This window comes from Musca autumnalis, unplaced genomic scaffold (assembly GCF_047663935.1).
Source record: "Musca autumnalis isolate F117 unplaced genomic scaffold, ASM4766393v1 scaffold_5, whole genome shotgun sequence".
Taxonomy (NCBI): domain Eukaryota; kingdom Metazoa; phylum Arthropoda; class Insecta; order Diptera; family Muscidae; genus Musca; species Musca autumnalis.
Window position 1 is genome coordinate 70,064,834 of NW_027412088.1, and position 18,826 is coordinate 70,083,659.

The 18,826-nt window shown below is 38.6% G+C and overlaps 1 protein-coding gene across 1 annotated transcript in view; it reads left to right on the plus strand.

Annotated features, from left to right (window-relative positions):
* LOC141406669 (terminal nucleotidyltransferase 5C) overlaps positions 1-18,826 on the plus strand; it is a 502,050-nt gene that overhangs the window by 20,652 nt on the left and 462,572 nt on the right. The window contains exon 2 of the mRNA XM_073992551.1: positions 10,076-11,400. Coding sequence (XP_073848652.1) covers positions 10,195-11,400 — 1,206 coding nt within the window. The 5' untranslated portion in view covers positions 10,076-10,194. The remainder of the gene's footprint in view (positions 1-10,075; positions 11,401-18,826) is intronic.

Below are 18,826 nucleotides of genomic sequence, written 5' to 3' on the forward strand. Positions count from 1 at the left end.
AAACTGAAGTGGATACTTTTGACTGTGATTCACTGTAGATCAAGTTCGAATATGGACTATATCGGTTCACTCCTTGGGATACCTCCAACACAAAATTTCGGAAAAGTGCAGTTTAAGACCTCCTCTCGAATTCTTTTTGATTTTTGTTGTAACAACTTGTATTCGCTGCACCCATTACGACTGTACAAAATTTTTCAGGCGCCAGTCCATACCCCCGCTATGGCACCATGTATAGTCGATGCAGCGCACCACAACTCTCGAACGGATAAACCGATTCAAAATTTGCCAGTCGTAATATTTTGCGCAAAATGAATACACATTTTAAGATGGGCCTTATCGGTCAACTACATTGGGTACCTCCCCCACAATAGTTCTAAACTAATCGCTAAAATGGTACGCACGATAACTCGAATGCAGTAACCGATTTGGAACATACTTTGTAAATCGTAATATTTGTACCAGACATAGATCAGGTTAGAATATGGACTATAAATGTCAACTCTTCGGATACCTCCCACACCAAATTTCGGAAAAGTGCAGGTTAGGACCTCCTCTCGAATAGTTTTGATTTTTCTTGAAACAGGTTGAACTCAAGGCACCTGTTACGATGGTACAAGCTTTTTCAGTGGCAAGTCTTTTGAGATTTTATAGTAATCCATATCTTTGTCGGCAAGTTCATACGCCCAAAATTCTGAAGACCCCTTAAATACATACGTTTTTCGGGAAAAATGTGTTTCAATTCACACTGGCTGTGGGTATATCTCTGTCGGCAAAGCCGACTGATACTTTTTTACTTGTTAAAACTAATTTCCATACTATAGTATAGTACATACATATAGTACTTTATATTTATATTTTATTTCACAATAGTTACTAAGTCTTTATAATAGCCACAAAATTCGTATCTTCTGGACAATTCCAACCCAAATCATATCTGTCTAGTCATCAGCTGATTGCAGCTATTAAAGATTTGTTTGCGGTTTATTGTTTGTTTTTGTATGTGTTTTTTTTTTGTTCAAATATGATTCATTAGTGAGAATAATTTGTAATCTCTTTATCTCGCCTCTTTCAACATTTGTTTGTTTATACGGCAAGATGATCATATAAGCCCTTGGTGTTTAGATATGCACTGATCTACACTCTTACCCCGCCAACGTTTCGGTTTGCCCACAAGTATGCAGCACACATCGCATCTATTAATTGTGAATGAATAAATTTCAATTCAATTACGGCGTTTCATAGCGTCATACCATGGCTCATTTATATCTATAAGACAGCGAACGGTAACGGAGACGGCGACGGAGTCAACGAGTCATAACAAGAGGAGGGCTACCGTTTTGAAAGAGAAACAAGAACGAGTTGTACATCCCCCATAAAAATAAACAAATGTTCTCACGAGAGAGTGTGTGAATACCGCGTGTAATGAATGATTCATGGGTCATATTTTTAACACAATAATTGATCAGAGAATTTTTTAATATGTACTTATGTGTTTGTTGTTGTTGCTGTTTAACAAACAACGCAAATTTAAAATATTATTATTATGCAAAATAAATAACACACAGGGCAAGAAGCAAAAAGAAGAAAAGGAAAAACAATTAATGAAAGCAAAACAAGAAATTTTTGTAGAAATGCGAAACGTCAATGGCATCAAAAATAAAAAGAAGGAACACAAAAATATTACATCATAATCACAGGAAAGGAAAGGCAGCCGAAAGAGGGAAATGTTGTCTTAAAGGGTTGCCATTGTGATGAATGGATGGGATTTTTTAATTTGATAATTGGTCGGCTTGTCATAAAAAAATGTTGTTTTTTTATTATCTTGATCTACAAAGTAGAGTTGTACAATCTAGTTCATTTGAAAGATCTAGTTCAATAGTTCAACTCATTTAACTGAACTAGCCTTCGTCACATCGGAGACAATTCTAATGGACAAATATTTATTAATGAAAATCTAACGTCAGCCAATTTCAAAATACTGCAATCTGCCCTTAAACTAAAAAGGCAAAAACTTATTGCTTCTGCATTTTCCTTACGAGGTCTCGTCTATGTAAAAGCTAGCACTAATGATAAACCTGCTTTAATTGATGACATCAGCGAGCTGAACAAACTTTTTCCTGGATCGTCAACCGAAAATATTTAAATTCTACTTGCATGTTAATAATATCTTCTGTATCTATTATACTTGTGATAATGTATCTTTAATTTGTAAACTTTATTACCTTTCATCATTTCAACTAAAACTTTTTACTTCATTTATAACATATTGCGTTGCCTCGTTTTTATCACATATATATGACATCACATAATTTAAGTTACTCGAGTTCCACTGTCACTATAAAAAACATGTTGAGAATTTTACCAAAGCAGCGTAATGGTCTCAATTTCTGTCACATCAACGCACAAAGTTTGGCAAGAAAGATCGATGAGTTTCGATATCTATTTGAGGATTCTGATATTGATTTTGTTTGTGTATCTGAAACCTGGTTTAGCAATAGTAATGAGGACAGTTTAGTAAGCGTTAATGGATACAATATTTTTCGAAATGATAGACAAACCCGTGGTGGTGGTGTTGTTATATATACAAGGAAGAATATACCTTGCAAAATTGTGAAAACGTCTACTATCACTGATTCCGTTGAATATATTCTTATTGAGACCTATATAAATTCGAAGATTCTTATTGGTTGCGTGTACAGACCGAATAGAAATATAGCTTATGATGAGTTCATAGAGTTGGTCGAAACATTGGCAGTCGAATATGAAGACGTAGTAATAACAGGGGATTTCAACTCGAATGTGCTGAAAGTGAGTCACCTTTAAAATGCCTTTTCATCAATTGGACTATCTAATATCAATTCCGATACACCTACGCATTACTCATCATCTACAAATACACTTTTGGATCTTTTTCTCGTTGATAATATAAATAAAGTCCTTCTATATGATCAACTGTCTGCACCGTGTTTTTCTAAACACGACTTGATTTTTTTATCATACGATGCCAAAAATGGTGCAAATGCCCCGCCTGAAACTATCTACGACTTTCGAAGAATCAACTATAGTTACCTCGAATCAGAATGTGATCGAATTAACTGGAATGCCGTTTACTATAAAACAGACGCTAATGACCAGTTACTATTTTTAAATGAAAACATATCAAATCTATTTAACTCATCAGTTCCACTACGCACAACTCGTAGGCCCCATGGTACAAATCTTGGTTCAACTCTAGTCTGAGTAGGTTAATCGAAATTAGAGATATATCATATAAACGATGGAAAAGATTCAAGACAGATACTCTTCATGAAGAGTTTCGCATGAATCGAAAAAATGCAAATAAAGCCATACGTATAGCCAAGGCCAAATATTACGAGAATAAGTTTGGTTCTGCAGCCAACTCAAAAAGTAAGTGGAATACAATCAAAGAAATTGGCATTGGTAAAAAGGTTGATACCCCAATTACTGGAAATCCGGATGAGCTTAATGAAAACTTTCTGAAATTACCAATAATTGACTCGCAACTTCTCCAACCCTACATCGCTTAACATCCACGCTACCAACAGATAGTGCATTTGAGTTTAGATGTGTTTCATTGGCTGATGTGTCACATGCTTGTTTTGCTATCCGATCTAACGCTGCTGGTATAGATCGCGTGCATCCGAAATTTTTAAAGATTCTACTACCGAAGATACTCAACCAAATCACGCATATTTTCAACACCATACTTACCACGAGCCATTACCCAAGTGTCTGGAAACACGCCAAAATAATACCCGTATCTAAAGGAAAATCCACGGATTGTTATCGACCAATTGCAATATTGCCTTATATTTCGAAAGTGTTTGAAAAACTTATGCACATTCAAATCAGCGAATTCCTTAACTTTAACAAACTCCTGTCAGGAAAACAGTCAGGTTTCCGGCCTAAACATAGCTGCATAACCGCTTTATTAGATGTCACAGACAATATAAGAAGCAAGATGGACAGTAATCAAATATCATTTCTTGTTCTATTAGACCATTCAAAGGCATTTAATTGTGTGGATCACGACATATTGAGTGCTAAACTTCGTGAGCAATTCAATTTCTCCACTACAGCCGTCAAATTGCTCTATACTTATCTCACCCAGCGAATACAATCAGTAGTACTAAAAAATTTAATTTCATCGCCACTAGCAGTCCACAGAGGTGTTCCTCAAGGTTCCGTCCTAGGTCCTCTTATATTCTCTATGTACATAAACGACCTCCCACTGCAACTACAACATTCTCGCATCCTCATGTACGCTGACGATGTTCAGATTTACCACGATTGTACTATCCGATCATTGTCCGATGGTATTTGCATGCTGAATATCGACTTGGAGAGAATATACAGGTGGGCGTCGGCTAACAAACTACACCTGAACCCAAACAAATCAAAGTGTATTATTATCACCAGGAAATCCTTAAACCTCTCAAGCGATCATCATGTTCTAATTGGCAATCAACACATAGAGATAGTTGATAAAGCTAAAAATCTTGGCATCATTTTCAACAGCCGCCTTACATGGTGGAGTGATCATGTTAACAGTACAACCGGTAAAATTTTTGGTATGCTACGCACTTTGTACCAATCTCAATCCTATACACCAGTGCATATTCGAATACTACTCGCAAAAACATATTTGATGCCTACTTTACTGTATGGATGCGAACTATTTGCAAGATGTGATAGCAGAACTGAAAAAAGATTACAAGTAGCATATAATGCAATAAAAAGGTACGTCTATGGAATCAAAAGGTACCAAAGCTGTTCAACACACTCAAAACTACTATATCGAGTTACGTTTTAAAACTTGCTGAAAATAAAAGTATTAATTGTCTTGCACCGCATTATTTATACAAAGGAGCCTGGTTATCTGTATGATACTCACACCTATCCGATTCAGATATTTACCCTCAGAATGGCATTTTTTATCAACTCGATTCGACTTTGGAACTCGTTATCTAACGCTATTCAAATCACAGGCAACGCAATATCATTCAAACGCAACCTTTTTAAATTGTTTCAATAATATGTAATATTACTTTACTATATTTGCTACTACGTAACTTAACTTAATATTTTTACAAATTAACTTCTTAATGTTTCTATGTTCCTTATTTTGCTTACGCCAAATATGTATAATTTACCATTATATTATCACATGCCTTAATATAAGATTATTACATCTTGTGGCATGTGAATACAATTTCAATAAATTAAATAAATAAATAAAATAAACTAGTTCAGTAATCTATTTCATAGTTCACTATCCAATTCAATAATTCGGATCAGAATCGTTCACTGCCTCTTAATCGTTCGCTTGATGAAAACTTATACATACACCAAATAGAAATAAGCAATAGAATAATATAATTGAAATATTACATTTTGATATTTTTATTCCCTTCATAAAGAGATATTAAGTTGGTACTAATTTAAGAAGAAAACGTTCTTCATTTAGTTGACTGGCAAAAAATCTTATGTTGTGTCTGTAGAAATTGTCATTGCGAAAAAAAACGTTGTGTGTGTGTTTCTTTTTATTTTTTCTTTCCAAAACAAGGCACATTGAATAGGTAATGATTACGACATATTGGAATAGGTTGTCTTTATGTATTTGTAGAAATCTTCATTTTCGAACAGATTGATCCAAAACATGTACCTTGATCCAAAACATAAACAAACACATCACGTTAATAAGACATCACATAACACAGGCGACGGCGTCACTTTATGCATTTATGAACGACATGTTGAACTAGATTGTGAATCGTTCGCTGATCGTACGGTCACCGGTTGATTCTAGTTCAGTGAACTATAATAAACTATAGCTCTGTTCCTTTACGTGCAAGAATCTTCAAGTTTTCCCACTTTTTACTCGAAAAGCGTTCCTTTACTTCTGACACCACACAATTCATATGAGAGCAGTTCACAACTTTTGCTGCTTTAGCCGGTTTTATCATTTTCAAAAGTAAAGGAACAGACCGTATGTATATCGACTGATCTAGTTCATACGCTCTTTTCAATGAATTTCTTCAATTGAACTAGTTCGTTCATGAACTACACAACTCTACTACAAATTAGTTAGGGTTTGATAAAATTATGAAAAATGGAGTCTGTCCTACGGCCTCATTCATGGTGGTATTCTCTGTACCTATGTTATGGTTTATCAGAGCTCTAATTCTGTGTTGTAGGAAATTATATGGTTCAAAATAGTTATAATTGCCAGCACATCTTTTTTAACGAAGGTTTTTACTTAAGCCCACATTTTGTATTGTAGGAGATTATACGATACAAAAACCTAGTACAAAAACAAGAGAAAATAAGATAAAAATGTTTCCACTTAGAATTGATGTTATTTGTTTTTCTTTTCTTTTATATTTGAACACATCATTCTACGTTTGTTATTATTTTTTGGTCTGCTCTTTTGTAAATTGCCATCTTTTTTTGTTTTGTTTCTAGTTCAAAACATTTGTCTAAACAATATTGCGTTGGTGGAAGATTAGAAAAAAACAAAACGTACACAAAAACAATAATAATAACAACAAATAGAACGTGAAATATTTGTTGATGACATCGTTTTTTGTTGCTCTTGTTTTGTGTTATGTTTTGATAAAATGTTGCCAGATTTTTTTTGAGACTAAATTACTAATTTTTAAATGTATCATCATTAATTTATTAAAATTTAAGTGGTTCAAACTTTCAATACAACAAGATATTTCCCACTTATTTCAATTAAAAGGACAACGGGTCATAAAAAACTTTTTAAAAGGAGTTGTGTATTCAAGCCGTAGATGAAGAAACAACTACATCATATGTACAAATTAAGAATTGAAACTCATGCGAATCGCACGACTAGTAATAATTGCATTATAAGATCTCATTATCTTGAGTGTTTTTCCCTTCTCTTCACTATTCCAGAGGGATATAGGTGCAATTTTCGCCCATGCATTTACCTCTTGACACGTCGCCTTTAAGGGCTTGGCATTTTCTAGACTTACTGTAGGTTGCTCCCTAGCTTGTTTTGTCAGAGAGTTTGCTATTTCGTTACCCCTAATCCCTATATGCCCTGGTACCCATATAATGTTTACCGTACCATGTTGGGAGTAGTTGTTGATGGACTTTATACATTCCAAAACATTTCTAGATTTCACTGTCTTGATTGTTATAGCCTTCATGGCTGCTTTGCTGTCCGTTAAGATGTTCGCAATCGTAGGCTTTGTGTGAGTGTCAAACCAGTTCAGACACTCTGTAATCGCTCGGATTTCCGCCTGAAGAATCGTATTATGATCCGGCAATCGGAGGGAGATTCTTATATCTGTTTCCCTGATATAGAGACCCAGTTCCGCTCTCCCCTCTAGCATAGCCCCATTCTTATGTCAGAATTGAAGTAAGCAAGCAAGGCAAGTCTTACCTGCTTACCTTGCTTGCCTGCTTCATTTCTGACATAATAAAATTAAAAGAATAAAGAAGAAAAGGGCAATGTGTGGATCAGGGACGTTTGTAGGTTGTGTTTTTAGCGAAAATTTTCTGTGTACGTTGGTGGTGTGGACGTCAGTCGTTCGAAGAATTCAGGAACAAGAATTCGAAGACTCGTAGAGTGAAATAGAGCGTTTCCACAGGAGTGATCTCGCCGGAATTATTTAATCTCTAAATTTTATGTAGCCGACTCCTCCCACAGACGTTGATCGTTATATATGCTTATATATGCGTATAACTGTACGATTTTTTGGAAACTATTAAAAATGCCAGAACGTCGCTCTGAAGGTCAAAACTCAATCAGCTCTTCACTTTCCGAATCCAAATTATGGAGAAAAACAACGACGGAATTACAACGATGCTCTGCAATTCCTTTATAATTTGGTATTTGGTAAGCAATGAAGGTAAGCGAAGAGCTGATTGAGTTTTGGCCATGAGAACTGGTTGCCTCTTCATGTCATCAGTGGGCCGACCATCTGCATGAGCAAACTAAGATTCTTCCAGTACATAAGTGCAACCCGATGGAAAAATATTCAAACTTGTTAGAACGCCGTCCGAAGAACTGCAACAGGGTGCATTTGCATGTCTTCAGTGAACCTGGAGGAGACAAAGATTCTTCCAGGACGGCAACACAAGTGCGTGCTCTCTTTCGGTACTTGCTCCTTATGGTGGATAGGATTTCCCCAGCCAGACATGTCATGATGAATCTTCGAGATGTAGATGGAGAGATAGATCCAACGATTAAAACCCCTTGATCAGCAATACTATCAAGCCAGTTTGGGTAGCATTAAACTATTGCCCCATCTATCGCAGCTGAAGAACGTCAGCTGCTATGACAAACCATAGTAGCTTTGGTTGTACGTCCGGCATTGTGCAGCCGTCTAAATTCTTATAAAGCAAGGATTGATGACACCGTTAAAACATCTGCCCCGCAGGTCCGACCACACACTCCACCTTTTCAATTGATTTGTAGTTACCATACATCGAAGCATCAACATTTCTAGGCCTGGAGATAGAGCCGGAGGCGGTTCTGGCATCAAAACGAACACAACACTTCTTTATTGAAAATTTTCAACATAGGTCCATGTTTAGGTATAGCCCCCATAAAACAGTATCTCCCGATTTTCGGTATTGTGAGAATTTTAGCTACAAATTTTTAACCAAACTATCTGTAATATGACAATTGAGGTTATTACGGGTCACAACACTTCTTCACTAAAAATAGTCAACATAGAGTAATGTTGAGGTAATGTAATGGTACCTTTCGGTATTTTGAGGTTTTTTAACCACATTTTTTTACTGAACTGCCCTTGACTTGACATTTGAGATTCCCTGCAATCACGAAACTTCTCCACCAAAAATTGTCAACAGAGATCCATGTTTTGGAATAGCCTCCATGTAACGGTACCTTCCGATTATCGATATTTTGGGGATATTAGGTACATTTTTTGTCCGAACTACCGGTAATTTGATATTTGAGGTTCTTGGTGGTTGCCAAACTTATCCTCAGACGTTTTCAACATCGATCCGTGTTTTGGTAACTCCCGATTTTCAGTATTTTGAGGATATTAGTTAAATTTGTTAACAGAACTACGGGTAATTTGATATTGGTCTTCTCCACAAACATTTTTCAAAATACTCGTAGTTACATATTTTTGGTATATCCCGCATATAATGGTACCTTCCGTTTTTTTTGCTATTTTGAGGATTTTAGCTATATGTTTTACTGAACTATCTGTAATTTGGCATTTGAGGTTTCCAGTGGTCACAAAACTTCTCGACCAAAATTTTTCAACGTAGGTCCGTGTTTTGGTATAGCATCCATATAACGCTACCGCCCTAGCGCATTTTCTGGTCGAATTAGCTATAATTTGGCATTTAGTGTTCTCAGTAATCAATAAACTCTTCCACAGATTTTAGGTATTTTCAAGTTTTTAGTCGACCGAATTAGTTAAAATAAGGCATTGGTCAAAGGACCTTGTACTTTCGTAACAGAAAAAAAAACTATTCCATATTAGCTCAGAATATTTCATGGTGGAGAGGGTATTCAAAATTACGGCCCGGCCGCCTAAGGTCATTGTAGGATCATTTTTTGTTATCTCTCCAATACGTTTTTGAAAAACACAAACATATCCCTGACCTGACTGACCAAAAAAATGGTTTGGGAACTCCTACACCCTATATTTTTTCAATTTGATCCAAACACCTTATATATTACTTTTTTGAGATCGCTAAACGTTAACCTGTGCATCCCGGGCGATCTTTGTTTCCATAGTAATTTGTTGGAACCAAAGTTGCATTTTCACGAAAATTCCTGATATTACATTTAACCCTGCCCCCTTAAAATCAATAAGTTCACACTATTTTTAGACTCCTCAATGGTGTATGGAAGCAATTTTTTCTTAGAAAATATCTCCAGGAATAATTGAGATGTTATGTTTTCTTCTTATATAAAACTTATAAATTAATGATAAGATAAGTAACAATCATTGATTTGAAATTATATAAATAATTGTTATTTTGTATTTAATTTCTTTTCATGTTTTTCTTTCGCCGATTCTTGTGGTTGCAGTATTCAACAGGTGCTAACAGAAGAATTACCCAAATAAGCATCATTTAAATTGCGATAAAAATTCAAAGTGAATAATTCAAATATTTTCCTTAATTTGTGGAAAATAAAAATCAAGAATTATGGTGAATAATAGTAGTAATAAACCGCCGAAAATGAAGCTGAAACAGGCAAATCAACAGCAGGTGCAGCAACAAAAGGAAAATGTTGCAGCAACGGCAAATGAATCAAATCAGACGACACAGAAATTGGCACAAATTGAAGGCAACACAAATTCCACAACGTCAAAACAGCAGCAGCAGCAACAACAGACGGGACTGAAAACACAGAATGGCCAGCAACAACAACAGTCAACAGCAACACCTGCAGCATCAACATCACAGACCCCCAAACAGGCTAAGCAACAACAACAGCAGCCACAGCAACAGAAGAATCAAAGCAATGGCAACAATAAAAACGGCAACTCTAATCACAAAGGTCGCAACAGTGTCAATAACAACAACAACAATGCCAGCACCACCAATAAATCCCAAAATAAAACAAATCAGTCCCAAAAAATTAACAGTCAAAAAGCTAACAAAAATAAACAGCAGCAACAACAACAGAGCAATGCTGAAAACAACAATCCCGGAAAGTCGGGTAAATTTGTGAAAACCACATCGTATCGTAACTCCTCACACAGTTATGCCCAGACAGTGGGTGGTGGCAACAATGGCACTACTAGTTCCAAAAAGACCTACAACAAACCCCAACCCTTGGCCGCTTTCAATGACAATCTACCATTGCCACGCGAAAAGGGTAACAGAAATTCCAAAAATTCCCAAAAAAATTTCACAAATGAAAATCAAAATCCCAATGGGCAAAAGTCGGGACAACAAAATCTTAGCGCTGGTGATTTGTTAACAGCAGCCCTAACAAAATCCTGTGCCAAATGTCAAAAACCCACATCACTGGCGGCAGGTGGTGATCACCCCGAGCAAAGTTGTAACTCTTTGGCTCATCACCTGAATCCCAAACAATATCGTAAATCCAAATCGTATGTTAATTCCTCACGTTATTCCTCAAATGGTGATTTAACCCAAAGGTCGGGGGCCTCGACATCCGGTTCATCATCATCTAATCGCCATCAATATTATCGTTCACAAAGCGATCGACGTAATTCGTTTGATCGTCACTTTGCCGAACGCAATAAGAATTTTGTACCCATTGAAGCTCCGGCAAGGCCAATTTTGGCATCATCTAATATTGCAGCAGTCATAGCCGATACCGAGAAAATGGTGATAATTGAACGTCTGGGGAAAGGACGGCACACGTATCCCATAATGCAGGTAAGTGAAGTTATCTTTTAATAGTTATCTTTCAAATCCTCAGCCTTATGGCTAGAGTATAGATTCTCTCAACATTAGTCGTAATTTAGCGATAGCCTAACCTGATATAGGGGTTGTCTCATCTAACATTGGATATCTCCATCTACATTATGAAGATCCTCACTGATGTGCCTGGTTGGGGTAAAACCCGAGCAAGTACTGCAACGAGTGTATGCGATTGTGTCGCTGTACTGGAAGAATCTCTGTCTCCTCATGTAGCTGGATTACTAAAAATTTAAGGAGGCTGAGGAGGCAGTTCTCAGAGCGGAATTTTGATAGGTTTGAATATTTTTCCAGTGCGTTGCACTTAATAGCGCTGCATAGCTTAGCACAGACCGAACTATCGCGTAACATGTATGTGGTCAATAAGGTTTCTTTATCTGCACCCCAAGTGCTGCCGGTTAGGGACATCTCAGCTTGTCGGAGATAGCTGTGGCATGCGCGGACGACATGAACATGCTGTTGAATGTGTCGCCTTGGGCCAGTGTAACCTGGCTGACGAGAGCTGGGGTAGGTTTTGTCGCGTCTAGGGTCTCCATAAGGACCCACTAAACCTTACGAAATGAAAAGACTAGTATTCTCCCTTTCCTGGGGGCTATATCGGCGATTTATTGACTAAATACTAATTAATACTTGTGTTTTAATGCGATAAAAATGAATTTAGTGGGTATATATTTGGATTAATAATTGACGGGAGGATTATGCAGACTCGCTGGGGTTTGGCAGCTGAGAAGCTCGTGTTGAATTAGCGGCTTCTTCTTCGAGGGAAGCGGTGTTGTCTGTGTCCGGGTGTGAATGATCGGGAACGCGATGTATTCGGTGTTCGGCTGCAGATGACCGGTTAAACGATGTATTCGGTGTTCGGCTGCAGATTTTCGGGAAGACGATGGTTTCGGAGCTCGAATGTTGATGTTCAGGAACACGATGGGTTCGGCTATTGATGTTCAGGAACACGATGGATACGGCGTTCGGGCGTTGACGCTCGAGTATCGGTGTTCGGGAACGCGATGAGTACGGCGTTCGGATGTTGACACGATGGATTCGTCGCTCGGGTGTTAGTCTAGGGCTACGATCTAGTTTCTACAACGTACTGCTATTACCCAAACAGTGGAACAGCTGACCCGAAGGCCCTATAGAACTGAAAACCCCGAAGGTCCAGTGCCGAATGAAACAGATGGCCGGAAGGACCTGTAGAACTGAAAAACCCGGACGTCCAGTGACGAATGGAACCGATGACTAAAGAGCCCTGTACATCTGAAAAACCCGAATGTCCAGTGCCGAATGGAACAGATGACTCAAAAGCCCTGTAGATGTATAAGCCACCACAACTTAATGATAGCCCTCAGAAAGCATTCCCAACTCGATAACACCAAGGTGTACGTTGGCGGCTTTAGAACAGCCTTTAGTTCCAACCCGTGTAGCTAACTCCCTGCAGTAGCCAGCTCGCCATCAGCAATCAACTCTGAAATATATGCGCGACTCGAGGTATGAAGTGAATGCGAATTATTCGCCCTAAGCACTGACTACGATGGTAGCAAAAATTCACTGGAGTTAAATTTACCAGTGTGTGGCCTGTTATACCACTAGTGTCAGGTAGGTGGAGTGTTGTCAAAGCGCTGTTTACCCATGACTGTAAGCGGTTTCTTGGTAGTAGTTGTTGTGTTATGTTCGTGATCATATTGTCACGTTATCGAAGATGACATTCAGCTCAGTACACAGTCCATATGGTGAACAGTAGGGTTGGGCAATCTAGTTCCCGAAGTGGATCGATCCTTCTAGTTCCTTTTCCCAAAAGGAACTAGTTCCTTAATATAGTTCCATAGTTCCAAACAGTTCCGAGACCGATATAGTTCGACGAATCTTTCTCTTTCATCGTTCTTTTCGTTCCAAATAGTTGCGAGAGCGAAATAGTTCAACGAATCTTCCTCCTTCGTCGCTCTTTTTGTTTCCTTTGTTCCAAATAGTTCCGGAACCGAAATGTTTGGTGGATCAATGACATAAAAATAAATAAATTTAAAGTTAGAAGAACGAAAGGAACTATATGAACTAAAGGAACTATATAAACGCAGGAACTGGATATAGTTCCAATAGTTCCTTGTCCGGAATAGTTCCTTGGAACTAGTTCGTTCCGGAACTACACAACAGAACAGAGTGGCCCTCGATGTAGTTGCGGATGTTTGCATATTCATTGCATGGAAAATGGTGTTACGATCACTCAAATAGGAGTTTAGCCATTCGCAAATGACATTAGGAAAGGTACCTGACGCCAAAATCGTACAATTATCCCCATACATTACGACGATTGGACTTCTTGTTCCCAAATTTCATGTACGACTGCCGTCCATACAAACATGGTCGGAGGGTAGTCTGCGTAATGTCCTCAAACAGCGTCGAGTGCTGATAAGTCGAGCACCACTAACACTGCCCTAACGCACGGCTTGCTCTGCCTGAGTCCTCGACTAATATGTTCTCAGATGGCTTGCAGCTCTGTTGTCGTGCTGTGCTTCTCACGAAGACCATGCTGATGATCGATAACTGGGTAGCTATTTCTGACGCTGGGGAGTAGTAAAGCCTTGACAATCTTTGCTACCGTCGGCAAAAGTGAACTCGGTCAGAAAGGTGAATGGTATGAATCGTACCTTTTTGCCTGGCTTTAGTAGCGGACAAAATATGAGTGACTAGCATTAGGTTGAGAACTTTGGTAAGATACTCAAATCTCGGCTCATCCAGCTGTTTCAGCATTACCATGTAAATTCTATCAGGACAGAACGCTTTGGATGATTTAAGGCTCCTAATGGCATTCACAATATCTTCCATTGTAAATTGTGCTGATTCCTCCTCGACAGGAAGAGATCTAATGCAATGTAGTACTCTTCTCTTCGCCCTGTCAGTCCCGGGATGCTCGACAAACTCTCGATTAAAATAATTTGCGCATCTTTTCGGATCAGTCAGCGCAAAATTGACTGATGTGCTATCTTCCTTAAGTCGAGAGTGACCTAACCGTTGCCCACAATTTAATTATTCCGTTTCCAATGTTGCAACTCTTCAGATGATTTAGCCGCTTGTTTTGAGCTTCCTGACTCTGGGGTCACTGGCGTTGGTACGACGAAACTAATCGCGCTCACTTGCTAATACCATTTCCTCTCCTCGGCCAATTAGCTATCACATGATTGATGAAAGTGCGGCGTTCAGAGGTTATTAAATCGGGTGGTCTGCTGATGGCCACCACCTAATTAGGGGAGATGGTCTGACCCAAGATCTGGCGAACTGTGACACTGTCTGCTAATTCTCTAGGTGGGTACTCATTGACTTTGAAAAACGAAGAGCTATCTATCTGCTCAGACAGTACTATACCCCTCCGGCCATTTCCGAGTTCATCAAGATCAGTCGGTTATGACCTTCCAAAAGCGGTATAATCTCAGGTATTTATCGGCGGGATGTATAAGTTAAGCATCTCTACCTCGGCAGTTCCACATCTGCTGATACATTTTATGTACGGGTCATTAGAGCCAGGCTCAAGCGAGATAGGTCCGTGTTGAAAAGACTGAGGTAATAGCAGAACTAATCCCCCACCTTCACTTCTGGTGCAACCCTTTCTCAGTACTTTGCCACAACTCGGTAAGCTTCAGTTGTTGTTGAGCTTAGTTTCCTGCACCGCCGCGATCATGATGTTCTTCCGACTCATAAAATCCAACATTCCCTCGATCTTACCCTGCTGTAAGGGGAAGGGCTGCTGTTGGGGGAATGCGGCGACGACTCACTGGAGACTGTGTTCCTGCCAGATGCAGCAACATAGTCTCCGCCGTGGTCCCTTACATAGGCGAGTCTAGAGCAAAACCTGAGATGCACCCACTTCCCGCATTTATTGCATCTTACCGAAGTTTGAGTGTGGTGGATGCGGATGTTACAAGCTGAGCACATTCATATTGGTTCTGGGTTTTTCACCATCAGAATTCCGGGATATGCTGCTCTGAACACCGAAAAATGATAAAAATACAAACATATGTGCAGTGTACATTGAACACTAAAGATGGCAGCCACGGGCGGAATCACGGGCTTGCTCTTAAAGTCACCGGAACCTCGAATGAGGTTGAGTTCCCATTTCGTGAAGTAATTTCAAAAACGCCGTCCAATTGGCTGTTGAATATTTAGACCCACTGTATGCGGAATCTAATCCACAAACGCCTAAAAATGTACACTGGAAAATTCCGAAACTTCTTTTGCTACCTAGGAATATTCTCCTTTTTTATACCCTGAGTCTAACTATCCACGTCCGTCTGAAAAATTTTGGGAAGATGAGTCTTTTGTTTGCAGGAAGATCAAGTTTGATGATGGGCTATATCGGTCCATGTTTTGGTATAGCCCCGATATAACGGTACCTCCCGATTTTTGGTGTTTTGATAATTTTAGCTATAATTTTTAACCGAACCATCTGTAATTTGACATTTGAGGTTCTTAGTGGTCTCGAAAGATCTCCACCTAAAATGGTCAACATTGGTCCATGTAGGGAAAATCGTCAACATAGGTTAAGGTTCCGGTATAGCCCACATATAACGGTACCTCCCGATATTCGGTATTTTGATCATTTTAGCTAGTATTTTTAACCGAACTAGCTGTAATTTGACATTTGAGGTTTACAGTGGCCACGAAACTTCTCCACCAAAAACCGTCAATATAGGTCCATGTTTTGCTATATCCCCCATAAAACGGTACCTCCAGATTTTTGGCATTTTGAGGATTTTAGCTACAACTTTTAACGGGCATTTGAGGTTGTCAGTGGTCACGAAAGATCTCCACAAAAAATCGTCAATATAGGCCCATGTTTTGGTATAGCCCCCATATAACGGTACCTCCCGATTTTTGGTATTTTGAGGATTTTTAGCTACAATTTTTAACCGAACTAGCTGCAATTTCACATTTGAGGTTCTCAGTGGTCTCGAAAGATCTCCACCTAAAATGGTCAACATTGGTCCATGTTTTGGTATAGCCCCCTTTTAACGGTACCTCCCGATATTTTCGGTATTTTGAGGATTTTAACTACAATTTTTAACCGAACTAGCTGTAATTTGACATTTGAGGTTGAGGCCACAAAACTTCTCAACCAAATATCGCCAATATCGATCCACGTTTTGTTATAGCCCCCATATAACAGTACCTCTCGATTTTTGGTGTTAGCTACAATTTTTAACCGAACTACTGTAATTTGACATTTGAGGTTCTCAGTGGTCACGAAAGATCTCCCCCAAATATCGTCAACATCGGTCAATGTTTTGGTATAGCCCGCATATAACGATACCTCCCGATTTTCGGTATTTTGAGGATTTTAGGTACAATTTTTAACCGAACTAGCTGTAATTTGACATTTGAGGTTCTCAGTAGTCATGAAACTTCTCCATCAAAAATCGTCAATATAGGCCCATGCTTTGGTATGGCCCCCATATAGCGGTACCTCCCGATTTTTGGTGTTTTGAGGATTTTAGCTACAATTTTAACCGAACTAGCTTTAATTTAAAATTTGATGTTCTCAGAGGTCACGAAAGATCTCCATAAAATATCGTCAACATAGGTGCATGTTTTGGTATAGCCCCCTTATACCGGTACCTCAAGATTTTTGGTGTTTAGAGGATTTTTAGCTAAAATTTTTAACCGAACTAGCTGTAATTTGGCATTTGAGGTTCACACTGACCACGAAACTTCTCCACCAAAAATCGAACTAGCTGTAATTTGACATTTGAAGTTTTCAGCGGTCGGCCAGGCCGAACTTTATTACGCTTTACTTGTTTAAAATTGGGGACTTATTGTTGCCTTTTTTGTCATAGGCTGAGGGTATTTAGCTGTTGACAAAACCGACGGAATATTTTTATACCCTCAGTCTTTAGGCTAGAAAGGGTATATACACTTTGTGTCGACCAAAAATGTGCCTCATCGAAATAACGGTTTTAGACCCCAAGTATGTTTGGACGAAATTCGTTTCAGACAATTTGGAGTCGATTTAGCCATGTTCGTAGTATCGTAGTATTTTATCCAAACTTAGTTTAAGTTCGAAGACGGACCATATCGGTCCACTACTTCGGGTACCTCCCCCACAAAAGTTAAAAATTGTTCTGTAAAATGGTGTGTACGATAACTCTCGAAGGGAGCAAACGATTTGGTCCAAACATTGCGCATCGTATTATTCCTTCCAGATATAGATCGGGTTCGAATATAGACTATAACGGTCCACTCCTTCCGGTGCCTCCCACACAAAATTCGGATAAACTAAAGTTTAAGAGCTCCTCTCGTATCGTTTTGATTTTTTTTTCAGCATGTTTTCCTTTCGCCTCCCTTTACGACGTTACAATTTCTTTCATGCGCAAGTCCATACTTCCTGAGATATTGGCCTAAAAGCTGCAAGAAACCTGATGGCACCTGCCGTTTTGGTGGCAGACCCGCAAGATAATTCTCGCAGGGAGTTTCTGATTGGTGCAGACTTTGCACATCATATTATTTCATACAGTCATGTATCAGGTTGGAATATGGACTATATCGATCGGGTACCTCCCACACAAAATTCGAAAAAAGTGAAGTTAAAGAGCTCCTGTCGCATCGTTGTGATTCTTTTTTCCAGTTGGTTGTTCTAGCGGCCTCATTTGCAACGGTAAAATTTTTCTGGAGTAAGTTAATACTTCCTGAGATAATGGCACAAAAGCTCCAAATCCCTGATAAGATAACTCTAAACCTTTTTCAAAGATTTCTTTCAAACTTAGTTTAACGTAATTTAATATTTCCGGCCCTTATGAAGAAGTTTGGTAAATTTTATATAATCGGCATAATTATTGTGTTTGGTTTGGTTTTGTTGTTCTTTTTTTTTTTGTCAGTGGCTGAGGGTATATCTCCGTCTGCATAACTGACTGATTTTTTTCTTATTTTCAATTGAATTCTCGGAAATAGATATTTTGTTAAAGGGGATTTTTTCCTCTCCAGCTTTAATTTACATTTAAGTACCCTTGTTGTTGTTTTATTTGTTGCTCATTAGTCAGTCGTCAGTAAATATCAGCAGACAATGGGTGAAGTACCCTGTCAATCAGTTGAATGGAGTTCTACATTAATTTTGCGATAGATTGGCATATTTTCGAACTGAAAATGATGCAGGTTGGAAAACAAATATTATTCGAAATTATTTTAAATTCAGTTGAGAATTGGGGAAGTTTTTTTTTAGATTCAATAAATCATTCCCGCTTCGTAAATCACATTTTGAAGCCGGCACTTTTAGATAAAGTGGATATTCAGTATAAAGTCTGTCAGGTGGGCATACGAACCATTACAGCACTGTGGTGCACATAAATAAAATGCCAGCGTATGGAAAAAAACTTTATGAAACATTTGCAGACGTTTCGTTTCGTATTTT